General features: G+C 33.7%; 2 protein-coding genes across 5 annotated transcripts in view; both read left to right on the top strand.

Moving 5' to 3' along the window:
• The window catches only part of LOC142339159 (L-asparaginase-like), a 32,221-nt gene extending 26,455 nt beyond the window's left edge, over positions 1-5,766 (top strand). For all 4 annotated transcript variants that reach the window (XM_075388945.1, XM_075388946.1, XM_075388947.1 and 1 more), the window contains 2 exons: positions 4,367-4,569; positions 5,249-5,766. In XM_075388945.1, coding sequence (XP_075245060.1) covers positions 4,367-4,569; positions 5,249-5,653 — 608 coding nt within the window. In that variant the 3' untranslated portion in view covers positions 5,654-5,766. The remainder of the gene's footprint in view (positions 1-4,366; positions 4,570-5,248) is intronic.
• The window catches only part of LOC142339158 (transitional endoplasmic reticulum ATPase-like), a 622,037-nt gene that overhangs the window by 625 nt on the left and 605,924 nt on the right, over positions 1-15,488 (top strand). The window lies entirely within an intron of this gene.

Raw genomic sequence — 15,488 nt, 5'->3', positions numbered from 1 at the left:
AGCCTCAAGTTCTGCTCAAATTTGATAATAACGTCCAACTTCATACTATTGCGAGTAAAAAAGATGTTGACGAACTAGCTGCCAAAGGATTGATTATTGAGAGAAACAAGACGATTTCCAAAAACCCTCTTAAGACAAGCGTGATACCTAATTTCAAACTACCACCATTTGGACTTCGGCAGCAATATTCTATGGCACCACAAGCAACTCCAAAGGGAGTTAAACGTGTGATTTCCGAGAGTCCTGTGCATGATGCTTCTGTTCTAGATCAGTTGAAAGGCATGATGGGTGACGACGAACAAATGCTGGACTCTTCATCAAAGGGCTTTTGAGTAATTGGCCACAGAGAAAAATACCCCACAACTTAACGGAAGCGATTCAGACGACATGCAGCGTTGCTGGACAACAGGAACTAATTTTTTAATCCTACTACTTTTCATGAGTACAATTGATTTCGGTAAGGTTTCAAAGGAAAGGTTTGTGGACAATTTGGAGACTGGTTTTGTTCTTTTTTTGAATATCCAATCAATAAGAAGCCATCATGATCAACTAGCAGCCTTTTTGGCAAGTTTTGAAAACCAGCCTATTGCTCTATGTCTCTGTGAGACGTGGCTCTCAGACACTGACTGTCTATCTTTATATAAACTTCCGAACTATAGACCAATTATTTCGAGGACACGGAAAAGCCAACGCGGTGGTGGCTGCGCAATATTTGTTCATGACAGCCTGGAGTACAAGATAGTAAAGTATGAAACCGAACTTGAAATACTCACCATTGACATCCAGAGCCAAAGAACTTTGAGACTTTCAGTTGTTTACCGACCACCCTCGATGAATTATGATGTTTTCCAGGAGAAATTTGACTTGGTGATTGAGAACCTTGTTTCCTCAAAATTGAGTGCTATAGTGTGCGGCAAATTCAACGTTGATGTTTTGAAAAATAGAACCTCCTCATCCCACCTTGAGTATATGAAATCTTTTGGCCTGCACATTAGGAACAATGCTCCTACACGTGTAACACCAACTTCTGCTTCGTGTATTGATCATATGTTCACAACTATGGATTCCGAAGTTCACACCTTGGAGAGCAACATATCAGATCATTATTCTCTTCTAATTGACACAAAAATAATATTTCGCAAACATAATATTTCGCAAACATGATCGTGATACAGAATTTTTTACCAGGAATCTGATCGCACTGCAAAAAGCAGAAACGATTTACAAGTATTTGTTTGTACTCCAGCAAAAATTGAAAAAAGTAAGTTCATTTCAACATCCTAATGACCAGATTGTTTTCATTACTATTGAATTTATTGAAGTCCTTGACCAGCTTTGCACAGATTACTAAGAATCGGAAATTTAAAAAAACTGGGTCAACAGAGATGTCAAGGAGAACATAAGATTAAGAGATGAAGCAAGATCAGTGTACCTGAAATCTCCTACTATTGAAAATCTGAATGAACTTCGGAAAGCAAAAAATAGACTTACAAAGTCTATTCGAAACTCAAAAAGAGATTTCTATGATAAATATGCAAACTTCAAGGGTAAAGCAAAAAGTGTATTTGATGCATATAATCACTTCTGTAAAGATGAAAAGAAAAATGAAATTGAGTTAGACGTTGAGCAATTTAATGCTTTCTTCGCAACCATTGGATCAAAATTAGCCGAGAATTACAATATAAACAATTTTATTTGTAAAACAAAACTTGTAGAACACACCATATTTCTTCCCGAATTCACTACAGATCAGGTAGTCAGCGCTGTCGTAAACTTGAAAAACTCCTCCTCGGTTGGTCATGATGGTATAAGTAACATAATTTTGAAAATTTCAATTACAGTCATTGCCCCGGTTTTGACTGAAATTTTCAACAATTGCCTGAACAAGGGTATCTTTCCTGATAATTTCAAAAAGGCATGCGTTTTACCTTTGCACAAAGACGGCAGTCGTGAAGATCCCAGTAACTACCGACCTATAAGTCTGTTGAGTTCAATGAGTAAAGTATTCGAGAAACTACTCTTCATACGAATGTGGTCATTTTGTAAAAAGTTCAATGTTATATCGAATCGTCAATTCGGATTTCCGCCCAAAATTTCCTGCATACACGCTCTCATCAAATTTACGGAATACCTTAGAAATAATTGTGATAAAAATCAAAACACTCAAGCATGTTTTGTGATTTGAAAAAAGCTTTCGATACTCTGAATCACGAGGTATTGCTCAAAAAAATTGACAGATTGGGATTTCTTGGCATTTTCCACAACCTACTCAAAGACTATTTGACGAACAGAATCCAATTAGTACAAAATGGTAAAAACAGGTTGTCAGAATTGAACTTGACTTGTGGCGTCCCACGGGGCTCAGTCTTAGGGCCTTTGCTTTTTCTTCTGTATATAAATTGCTTAACAGAAGTTATACGTGAGAGTGAGATTGTGCTATTTGCAGATGAGACCATTATTTACATCTCTGGTCCGCTGAACTCGAATCAGAAACTTTCAGATGACATCGAAAGGGCAAACGAATGGTTTTCGGAAAACGCATTAACTGTTAACAACAGCAAATGTTATACGATGATTTTTGGAAAAAATCGTATCGCACACTACAACGCACTGGGTGGTTCTTCTTCGCAGAAATTAGTCGGAAAGTATTTGGGCATCATAATTGATAATAAATTGAGTTTCACAGACCACATAAAACGAATATGCACTAAACTTGCTACATTCTGTGGAATTATATACAAAGCTCGCAATCTCTTTTCCAAGAAACAGCTCTTGTGTTTTTACAATTCCTACGCAATATCAGTCATACAATATGGTATTGTAATATATGGTAGTACTACAAAAAATCATTTGAATGAAATATTTAAGTTACAAAAGAGAATATTAAGGGCAATATTTTTCAAGCGAAAATTTGATTCCATCTCAGAAAAATTAATTGAAGTCCAAATTGAAACTGTTTTCGATCTTTACTTGAAATTCTTGTTCAAAGAATTATTCTGCCAAATCAGAAAAGTTAGCCCTCTCGATTTATTGAATATTGAGAAAATTGACAATAGGAGTCATCTACGGAGTAAAAGTAGAGGCATTCTCCCTTCTGTTACATGGCACTGTAGAGTAATGAAGTTTTCACTATCCAGAAGTCTAGTTCTTGCTTATAACTATGCGAAGGAGAACCACATATATGCTATGGATGATAGTACTTTCAAAACATTTTTTGCCAATTTCTTTCGAATCTATGTTTTTGACAACAAAGACTTACACGACCTGATCTTCAACTAGTCCACCTATAAACTGTTTTTCCTTTCCTTTTAGCGTTGCCAAGGTGGCCTGCTTGTGAGCTGAAAAGCTCGTCAGGCAACTTTCTGGATGACCTTGTTATATGATTGATCATCTTTTGTATTATGGTCTCCAGTAAATTCAACTTTACTTCACATACTGTTCAGTTTACCTAATAAACTGAAAACGTCGAGGTCCAATTCTTTGCCTTATTTTTTGTATTTAGAGGGGTCTAGTCGCTGAAGTGCAGTCCATCATTGCATAGAAATTTTTACTGTGCTAGAAGGATTTATGCTTCTAATAGGTCTAGTTCTGTCTTTTGGGGTACCATAAGCGTTTTGGCGTTTTTTATATTTAGTCTTTGTGCTTGAAAAAGTTTATATTTTAATTCTTTTTCGCCTCTTATCAGCGTGAGTTCAAACAAGATTGCGGTATCAAATTTTTATAAGATAAAAGGTTATTAATTGCTCTCAAACGAAGTTTCTTGCAATTATGTTAGTCCTGTGGTCTTTTCTGTACAATTTTTGGGTCTTTCCCATTATAGCCCCCCATGAAATTATAGCCCCCCATTATGGTATATTTACCATGATTGAGGGGGGGGGGGGCTCTAGGTTATCTGACCACTAAACTGGGGGGGGGGCTATAATGGGAAAGACCCCAATTTTTCGCTTGATCGATTTTCGTCTGACCTATTTGACGTTTTGTCCTCGAAACCGCAATAAATAGGTAACGCCCAGAGGGCATTAAGTTCTATTAGAGCCTTATGCCTCTCCAGTCTCTCAGACCACGATTCACCATAACTGTTTTGAAGAGACAATTTCATGGTGCGAAGGGCGGTTCATAATCTTTAAAACTTGAACCCGTAAGTCAACCCACCTCCTCCCCCCTGTCCACCCTCCTCCAACTGGTGCTTACCCCTCCCATGCTTACCCTCCATCGCTTGCCCCCCCCCAAATCAACTCCGCTCACATGATAACCGCGCAAATTTCAAGGATCCGCCGTTCAATAAAATTCAGTCCGACTCTATTCGACTGTATCCATTGACTGTGATTTTATTGCTTGGCTTAGAAAGTTTTGTGACTTTTTTTAGCATGTGCTCGGTTCCTGGTTGAGAATGGTGCTAGTGTTCACGCGAAGGACATGAACGGAGATACTCCTCTCACATGTGCAGTCAGGGCTAAAAATAAAGACATAGTGAGGGTTCTGGTCCAGGCTGGTGCCCATTTGCCATACACTGAGAGTGCCAGAGTCAGTTCTGAGATCAGCATTGCCGCTTACTATGACGACATACAGGTAATCTTCTTTTTACCGATTTTAGATCATTGCCGCACAACAACTTAATTCTACATGGACCATCATTACCCTAAATAAGGTACGACTTGAGGCGAATTACGGAAAAAGAATCCAGTGATTCACAACATCTATGAGATTCACAATGAGTTGATGTCTAGAATAACAATTAATGTGGAAGGTAACCAGAATATCATTGGTAGAAATTAGAATGTGGGAGCCAGGAATTAGAGCCGAATTGGCGCAGAGCCGAATGATAAAAAGTCAGAATTATAGTAAGTCGAATGCTTAAATTTGATTGGGCAAACAAAATGATGGGTTCAATTAAAACATCAGATATAAGAAATGAAAAATTAATCAGTTGTAGTTGCCTGATTATCTATGGTGTGGGGTCGGGTTGCGTTCAATTTGGTTTCGTTTTGGATGGTGTCAAAATCCGTGGGCTCGTGTCAAATTTTTCAGTATGCCATCATAAAATTAGCTGGTTGAACTGAAAAATGGTTGCTATTATTGTAAATATCAAAGAACGAACAAAATCAGGCTCTACTGTATCCGATTGTTTTACGCATCCTAGATGCATCACATTACCATCTTAAGGTGATTACAAGATATCTGATAAGGTATCATCAAATCTGAGCCCTTCTCCCCAAAGGTGTACAGATGTTACTGGTGGGAGTTTCAGCTCTTGGAGACGTTTGCAGAGGCCGGCGCTGACTTCTCTCAGCCAGACGTACACGGGAACCACCCTCTACACGTTGCCTGTTCCAACAGGAATCACAAATCATTATCTCTTCTGCTGCGTCACGGTGCTGACCCCCTTTGTAGAAACCTGTCAACGAATGAAACCGCCTTCGACATTGCCAAACGAATCGATGACGAAGTAATACTCCACGCCTTAGACTCCCTATCAGCTGGATCGTCATGTCTGAACTCGGTCATTGACGAAAATAGCAATTGTGAATCCTCGCGGATTGTAGAAATTCCAATCCAGCACAAAAATTCGAGTAGTAATGGGAACGTGGTTTCGAATGGTAGCTCAACTATACAGTGCAGTAGTGCTACAAGCTCAAACTTGTCAAGCAAATAGATCTGACATACATGTAGGTATGATCCATTGCATCAATCAATCGTATTTGTTTAGATTAGTGGCATTTGTGTATCTATAATCGGTAATTGAAGTCAAATATATCACCTCAATCCTATTTTTTGCTCAACTGAGATTTTTAAAATAAAACCAACCAGAAGTGCCTGGATTTATACTCTAGTCAAGAGGTCGACCACATGAAAAGAGCAATAAAGTCGAGATTGTGGGTAATTTCCTTACCTGAAATATATGGTCGAGCACACTACTAAAGTAGACCAAAATATTTTTTAGGTCGAGCCACGTTCTTTTCATACGATATTGTGGTCGACACAAATTTATTTTTGATTTTTCAACTTTTTAATAGCCACCCCCATCTTCTCAACAGGCTATTATTGCACTCCTATTTTTAAAACTCGAAAAGGAGTTATGGAGATCTTTTTTCAATCGGTACATTTGTGCTTAAACAGGATGTACAAGTCAGTGCCGCACGTGCAAAAATTTTGATTTTGAAATTTTGAACATAAATGGAGAGCGTAGAGAAGAAAGAGTGGTGCTTTTGTTCATACCAGCATTCGAAACAGCAAAAAAAAAACTGAAAAAAATTTTCGCTAAGAGTGAATTTTTTGATCAAATGCGCCTTTTTCCAAGTTGATTTTTTACTTTATATTTTCGGTAAAAGTGGTTTTTTCTATACCATTTTAACATGGTGACTGTGTGTTTTGGAGTTTTTTATCATCTCCATCATATACTTTTTATATGCAATTTGGAGGTATTTTTGTGTTTTCGCCGTTTTAGAATGAGTACAAAAACCGTTAAAAAAGCTTCTAAAACGGCGAAAACACAAAAATACCTAATTGCATGAGTTTAAGTGATATGATTCACTTATATCAAGCCTTTAATTGTTTTCACTTTTTAATACTAACACTAGCACAAACCCTGATTAAACAATTCATTATGTCAAAGTATTCTAAAGTTAGAAAAAAGGGAAAATTAGGCAAAAAAACTACAAATAAAGAAATTAAGCAAAAGTATTTCAAACTTAGCCTATTCTCTTCAGCTAAAACAAAATGAAATTGATATTAACAAAATAAAGAGTTCACGAATACAAACAAAGACAATTTGCAATCCAAATATTACCTGAGACACTATTAACATGAAAAAATACAAAAACCGTTAAAAAAACTTCATGTCAATAGTGTCTCAGGTAATATTTTGATTGCAAATTGTTTTTGTTTGAAATTAGTTCTTATACGTCTTAGTTACCATCTCTAGTGCCTATTGTTATTAAAACTACCCCTGTATCCTCCCATTTTGTAAGAAGAGTAGTTCTAACAAATAAAAATCAAAATAGTTCGCAGTTTTACATCGACCAGTTTTTTTCATTTTTTCTGTTCTTTCAGTTCCAATCGGGGTTATGGGCATCAATGGCGACAATCTACCGGGTGTGTTTTTCAATTGATGGTTTTTAATCAAAATTTGATTGATGGATAATAGGCACTTTTGAAAAGCAGATGCAGAGACTTTTGCAAAGCAAAGCATGGCAAAATTTTTTGCCAAAAGTTCAAAAATTTAAAATAGTGGACCATATATCTTTTCATAGGACAACTCACGGTATTTTCATAGCTAGCATGGTTAGCGCCAAGTTATTGATACGTCCCGTTTGTTATCACCAAATCAGAGGTGCATTGTTTCACAGGCGCTGTAAACATGCTCTTTTAAGCGATCAAAGATACCAAAAAATCACTAATTGCCTCAAAATATCAGGAATGAAAAAAATAATCATTAACGCTAAATTCATGTCACAGGGTCGGGTTCAATGACCACCCCAATGTACAATAGATCCATACGAATTACAAATACAATCTTTCCTGTTGTCAACTGACATTTCGGTTGACACATGATCGACCAATGCACTTATCAGCGGACACATGGTGGACCATGATAAACATGGGTCAATCCATGATTAACCCTGACCAATATTGATGGACAAACTGTAGACACCGACCAGTAAGGCCGACCCACAGTCTTTTTTACGCAATATTGGTCAACTTTCTATACGCAGTATCGTACGACTATGGTCTTCTCATAGGTCGACCCCTCAACTTCGGTATACATTTTTGAAAGTGAGTAGTGGAAAAAACAGGGGTCCTAGCCACCAGCCCAATTTGTCTCATCCCCCTCATGCTAGCCGCATTCGGAGAAATGAGCCAAATTGTACTGGTAACTGGAACCCCTGTTTTTCACTACTCTATATTCCCTCAAAATCTATCATTTCCTGTCTCATTTAGAGCAGTCATATTGAGTAAACTATGCTTGGATTGCACTAGATTGTAACAAACACATACGGTCTTCAAAATGCAGTAGCTCGTAACAAAAACAAAAGCATGGAGTAAAAGCTACATAGGTGGCGTAACAAACAGTAGCTTGAAACAAAATGCATTGATTTCCTCGCGCTCAGTAACTACTCTTCAATCTGAGTGGCTGGTCAGTAACGCGTAACAAAATCTATATTACATTGTAATAGTAACGCGCATCAGTTTACTTCATAAAGAATGTTCTGGAATAAAACTCCATGAGTGGACATTTATTCTGCAAGGCACTTTTTGGCTATATATGACTTTCACTCCAATACAAAAACAAGCTAAACATTTTAAACAGTTCTCATCAATTGATGAACAAATGTAAACCTGGCGAAACAAACAAACAAACAAACAAAAGCAGAACTCTACTAGTTAGCAAGAATATTTCTAACAATGTTCATAGCAGAGCTCAAGAAGGATAGTCAGCTACAAACTAGGTGCATAACAGATTTATAGCTTTCATAATTGATAAAAAAATTGTTGTTGGCGAATATATTTAACATTAATATTGATATCCTTACTACTGATACATTAATATTGAAATCCTTACTACTAATACATTAATATTGATATCCTTACTACTGATAAATTAATAATGATATCCCCTAATATTAATATCACTCTACCGAATAAAACTTTTTTGCTCGATATTTAGTAGTAACTCAATTTATAAACCGAAAAGTTCTAATTCCAAAAAATTGTAGCACTATAACATGGCTATATTGCTCTATAGGTTCAATCTGCTACGGTTGGTTGTTGTTAAACGGATGGTTTTGCAAAACAAATGTAAACCTGGCGAAACAAACAAACAAACAAACAAAAGCAGAACTCTACTAGTTAGCAAGAATATTTCTAACAATGTTCATAGCAGAGCTCAAGAAGGATAGTCAGCTACAAACTAGGTGCATAACAGATTTATAGCTTTCATAATTGATAAAAAAATTGTTGTTGGCGAATATATTTAACATTAATATTGATATCCTTACTACTGATACATTAATATTGAAATCCTTACTACTAATACATTAATACTGATATCCTTACTACTAATAAATTAATAATGATATCCCCTAATATTAATATCACTCTACCGAATAAAACTTTTTTGCTCGATATTTAGTATTAACTCAATTTATAAACCGAAAAGTTCTAATTCCAAAAAATTGTAGCACTATAACATGGCTATATTGCTCTATAGTTTCAATCTGCTACGGTTGGTTGTTGTTAAACGGATGGTTTTGCAAGACTGAAAGACTAATAGAAATGGTAAAAACTTTTCTAACTTTAACATTAGCAAGTCTCTCTATTGGATTCAATAACTCCAATGTCGAAATAGTTTTAGGCTTAGGCTTCTCTAAAGCCAATAACAGCAACTGAATAATTCCACGCAGAAATTTTGTCGAAAATTTGGAGCCAACAACAGATTGAATCACAACCAATTGTAAAGATTCTGATGTAATTTAAATAATTAATTTCGTCTTTTCTTCCGGAAAAGTCTTCAAATAGAAATTCTAGACTTCAGTGCAATAGTCACAGCTGTCGGTGATACTGTGGTAAACTCGGAAATTTCCCATTAATTTTTCGCCAGATTCGGGTTAAAAAAATCTAAAGTACTTTAAGCATTTCACGTTAATTTCTTTCGGTTAAATTTTGTGCATAATTGGCAAACTGCTTCAAAGATCATCCTAACTGCTTCGCAGATCATCATACCTGCTTCGCATTTTGAGTCATCGACTGACTTCTTGTACTATTAGTGGTTCCTAATATATATGAAAGAGAGCTACTAATACATATTTTTTTTCTTTCTAAAAAATCAATTTTTTCCCAAAAATCAAAATTAAGCCTTATAATGCGCGTGATCCGCACACCCGCACACCCACATGGCGCACACCCCCGCATAGAATTCTACCTAAAACTATGCCCACTGTGCGGGTTATGCGCATGTCTTTAATGTTTTCAAAATTTTTATTTATATCTATACTTCTGGCTAAAATATTTATTTATATCTATACTTCTGGTTAAAATATTTATCTATACCTACACCTTAGCTGAATATTTGTCTATATCTATACCTTAGCTAAATATTTATCTATATCTAAACTTCTGGCTGAAATATTTAACTATATCTATAATTCTGGTTAAAAATATTTATCTATATCTTTACTTCTGGTTAAAATATTATCTATACCCCTGCTAAAATATCTATGTCAGAAATAGATTTGGCTAATATTTCAGGCTAATCTGTTCTTCTAAAAATTTATCTATATCTATACCTTTGGCTAATAATTGGGAAACTATAAGATAATGTTTATAATACTTGGGTTGATTGGGGTTATCTGTGAAGCAGGTTCCCGGATCTTCGAAGAAGTTAAATTTATCTATTGAAGCTAAAGCAGAATTAACAAAGCTAGTTCGTAGACTAGATTCAAAAGTTGAATTAGAGTTATCTTCGAAGAAGTTACACTTATCGATCGAAGATAAAGTGGAATTAGACTTATCTTCTAAGAGTTTAGACTTAATAAATTCATAAACAGGTTTTTTTTCATTAATCTGCGAAACAGGTTCCGTGATAGAATAAACACCCCTAGGTAAAATTATATCTTCATGAAATTTTTTTATATGACCCTTTAACCCGCTATAGCTAATAATAGAAGAACAATAGTTATTTGTTTTATAACCATGTATTTTTTTACAAACTTTATTTGTTATATCAAATTTGATTTTGGTATTAGTAAAACTATATGAGGGGCTAGGCTTAGAACTAGAACTAGAGATAGAACTAGAGATAGAACTAGAACTACAATTAGAACTGGAATTAGAATTAGAGCTAGAACTAGGGCTAGAACTAGAATTAGAATTAGAGCTAGAACTAGAACTAGGGCTAGGCCTAGACCTAGAACCAGAGTTGGTAATAGAACTAGATTTGGGGCTAGAACTAGAATTGGTAATAGAACTAAAATTGGGGCTAGAACTAGACTTAAAGCCTGAACTAGAACAGTTTGAAGTAGTTCCACTAATGTGCGAACGGACTCCATCCGCGGCATGCCGAGCAGCTCCGCCGATACAAATTCCACTCAATGATTCATCCCCACATGCATACCCACTTTTTATCCTTATGTTCTATTTTATAATGAAAAGCTAAAGTTAAAGGAGTTCCACATTTATAATTACACTCTAAACATTCTATAACCATTATTTATAACTGGCCAAAATTTCTATTAAAAATCTAGTATTATCTCTAGACCAGATAAACTTATTTAAATTTTCCTTGCCCAGTGTATTAAGAGTATTATTTTTATATCTCAATCTATAATCTGTTCATTACTCAATCCAGCTTTATCTCCAACGAAATTTGTAATTTTATCTCTAAATTTTTGATTATTTTTATATAGATTGTTTTAATTATCTCTAACCTTTTTGTTTAAGGTGCCAGTCTTTTTATTCATATATTCATCTGTGAATGGAGTCCATCCTTGGCCATTTTTATCTTTTCTATTAAGCTTATACTTATCTGTATAACTAGGACACTGCTGATCTGTATAGATAGGACTCTGTTTATCTGCGAAGCAGCCTCTCTGATCTCCCACTTCTTCATCCTTATCCTTATCAACATCACCATAACCATGACTGAACAATGAATTTGTTCTATTTAATATTTTACGTGCACCTGCTGCTACAAGACCAGCAGTTTTTACTGTTGTATCAGGATTCATATAATTATATATCATAAAAAAGTACGCATAATTCCAATTATGGCCGATACTGACATTTTACCATTAGCTTTAACTGTTTCTTGAGTTAGAACATCATTCTGAATCTCAATACCTTTTGAAGTAAGAAGTTTATTAAAATAGAACTGATAGTTATCTGTAATAAAAGTATTTCTATCTGTAGCAGTATTCATTAGTGGTTTCATATAAGCTTCAAATTTATATATCTCATCACTCTCTGTTTTAGCTTTCAAACAAAGAGCTTTAAGACCTAGGAAAAGTACTCTTGAGTCATATGTCATATTTCTGTTTCCATCAAAAATAATAAAAGTTTTCTCTTTCCTATTATATTTAATCATACCATAACGAAGCTCATTCATTAGCTGTTCCATCTGTATAATTATAGTAGCTGCCATTTAAATCATTAAGTATTTCATAAAACTTATGTTCACATTCATATATTTGATTGAAATTTTTAAGTAGATCAGCTCCGTTATAAATTGTTGATTGAAAAGTATCACAACTCATTCTTGCTGTTTTGATTATTTGAGCTGGTTTATGACACATTACAATCATTTGAAAGTTATGATGTCTCCCTTCTGTAAAATAATAAGCTATATCCTTATTTAACTTATTACCCATATCATCAAGAACAATCACACTGTCTTTGAAATTAGGCAAATTTTTTGATTTGATCATTTTTATGGCACACATCAAATTCGGTAAAGGGTTTGCCAGTTTCCGGATTGATCCAATCTCTTTCATCTTTACATACTATGATTATGGACCTCCGATCTCGGTCTTGGTCTTGATCTTGATCTAGATCTTGATCTAAGTATAACTTCAAGTATTGTCTAACAAAATATGTTCTACCATTTCCAGTTCCACCATAAACAATATTATGTAATTGTGATTTTTCATATTCAAATCTCACTAGACTTCTATTTATAAACCCAACAAATTTGTTTTGTAGTTTTGTATATTTACTTGGTATTGAATGATATACTATATATCAAATCATAATTACGAAAATATATATTATAATTGCACTACCGGTCTCCATTTTTTATCATATAAAAATGCTTGACCTAACTTTTGAGGAACTCAATAATAAATTTTGTACTGATAACAAAGCTATGAGTAATATCAGAATAGAAGATATAAGTAAAGATATAAGTATGACTCCAATGGAGATAGTAATGAGAGATCAGAAACCAGATAACACAACTGAACCTAACTTCAACATTACTATAAATCTACATCCAACTGATGGTACACATTGGGTTTTAGTTATAAGAAGAGAATGCTGTCCTCTGTATTACTTTGATAGTTTTGATGTTGGGACTCCACCATTCTCCCTAGAAGAACCTTTTAATCTAGGCTCTAATGAGAGAATACAACAATTTGACGAATCCTATTGTGGGGCTTATTGTTTATACATGATCTATATTTTTGATAGAGGAGTTAGAATAAAGAGTGCTTTAACTATTTTAGTTAATCAAGTTAAATATCCGCGAATGTATAATGAGTGTTTGCGTTTGGGTTGTAAAAATAAAACTAATGTTAATGATAATGTTAATGATAATGATAATATCGATCAAGGAACCTGCGTCGCAGATATTAAATATAATACCGATGACAATATTAATGTCAATGATAATGTTAATGTCAATAATAATGTTAATGTTAATGATAATGTTAATGTTAATGATAATGTCAATGATAATGTTAATGTCAATACCAATGATAATAAAGGAACCTGCTTCGCAGATGGTAATAATAATGACAATAAGAATAGTAATGATAGTGATAATGGTGATGACGTTGACAAAATTATATATCTATTTTGTGAAAAGCATCCAAGGATGAAACCTGTCCGAAAAGCGGTTGGGGGACCAAGGGCAAAGCCCCTTTCACCGATAACCCATAGTAGTTGGGTTACAAAGGACTTCGTCCCTTATACTGACAATATTTCTATTAATGTTAATGGAAGTCTACAATCATGGCTAGGTGATGATAATATAATTGTCAATGCTATATTCTCAGAAAACTTCAGATGTATAATATCTGATCCTAGTGAAAGTGGAAAGACATTCTTATTAAAGAATCTAGTTATGACCGCTATACAATTTGATAAACTATACATCATTGGTCCCACTGGTGATCAAAATAATGATATGAAGCATGAAAATATCGAGTTTATTAAAGATATTAAAAAAAATTAGTCCCACACGATCAACTAACAAAAGATATAAAGAAACTCATGATATTTGATCACGTTAGAGCCAAAAAACCAGTTATTAATGAATACTTTTGTAGAGGTAGACATAATAATTGAAGTATGATATATCTTAGTCAAAATCTATTCACAATAGATAGACAGAGTGTAAGAGAGAATTGTAATTTATTCATTTTATTTGAACAAAGAAATAGAGTACTCACATCTATGTATCAAGATTTCTTTAATAATGTTGAACTTAACTATACCAATTTTACTAGTATATGTAATAAGGTATGGGAAGAGCCTTATAATTACATTTTCAGTGATATATCTAAAAATAAAAATATGAATATTAAACTAAGAATTAATTGGGATTGGAGAGTTTTATAGTTTAATAATATTTATGATTAAGTTTATGACTAAGTCTAAGTTTATGACTATGACTAAGTCTAACTCTATAACTATATCTATGACTAAGTCTACATCTATGACTAAATCTAAGTCAAGGTCTATATCTATATTTATGTATATATCTAAATCTATATCTATATCTATATCTATGATTAAAACTTTTTTTATAGATAGAGATGAAATCAGATGTAAAGTAAAACTCAATACATCGCCATTAAAGTCTATAGGTCTTTCATACTCAACTTTAATATGAAATTCAATATATTCTATTCTGTCTTTTGTAACATTTTGATATAGTATATTATTTGGTATAATGTTTATCATGTAACCTGGTGGTTCTATTAGATTAAAAGTTTATAGTATGTCTGTGTCATTACCTTTATATTTAACACCAGATATAATATTACCTTGCATGTTAATAGTTTTAAAACCCATAATATCAACAATTTCATATGAAATTCATTATATTCTATTCTATCTTTTGTAACATTTTGATATCGTATATTATTTGGTATAATGTTTATCATGAAACCTGGTGGTTCTATTAGATTAAAAGTATATAGTATGTCTGTGTCATTACGATTATCTTTATTACCAGATATAGTATTATATTATCTTACAGTGCATGTTAATAGTTTTAAAACCCACAATATCAACAATCTTAATTGCTTAATGAATACCTATTGAAAAAAATTGTCTGTCAAATCCTAGTGATGATCCTAATGAGTTATCTACATCAAAGCTTGTTACATCTTGTGACACTTTTATTTTACATTTCATTGTATTTTTATCAGACTGTATTAAAACATTATTATTTGTTTCTTGTTTTATTATATCTGCTATATCAACTAACCAATATGCACCAGGTAGTATAGTACTAATATTACTAGCATATATCAAAGTATTATTTCAGTTATATTAATTAACTAATCTGTCATTAGCATTTTCAGCAAATACACCACAAGCCTTATCCGATACAATAACTCAACCTCTAGATATGAAATCACGCAAATTTAAATAATTCTCTTCTCTATTGAGATTGATATTAATATTAGTATTAACCTTATTCATAGTTGCTAGATTATTAGGTTTATATCTTATACTCTTACTCTTATGTATATAATTTTTGTAACCAT

The sequence above is a fragment of the Convolutriloba macropyga genome, chromosome 5 (assembly GCF_964194025.1).
Source record: "Convolutriloba macropyga chromosome 5, txConMacr16.3, whole genome shotgun sequence".
Classification (NCBI taxonomy): Eukaryota; Metazoa; Xenacoelomorpha; order Acoela; family Convolutidae; genus Convolutriloba; species Convolutriloba macropyga.
Note: the sequence above shows the minus strand (reverse complement) of the source record. Positions and strands in the feature narration are given on the sequence as shown.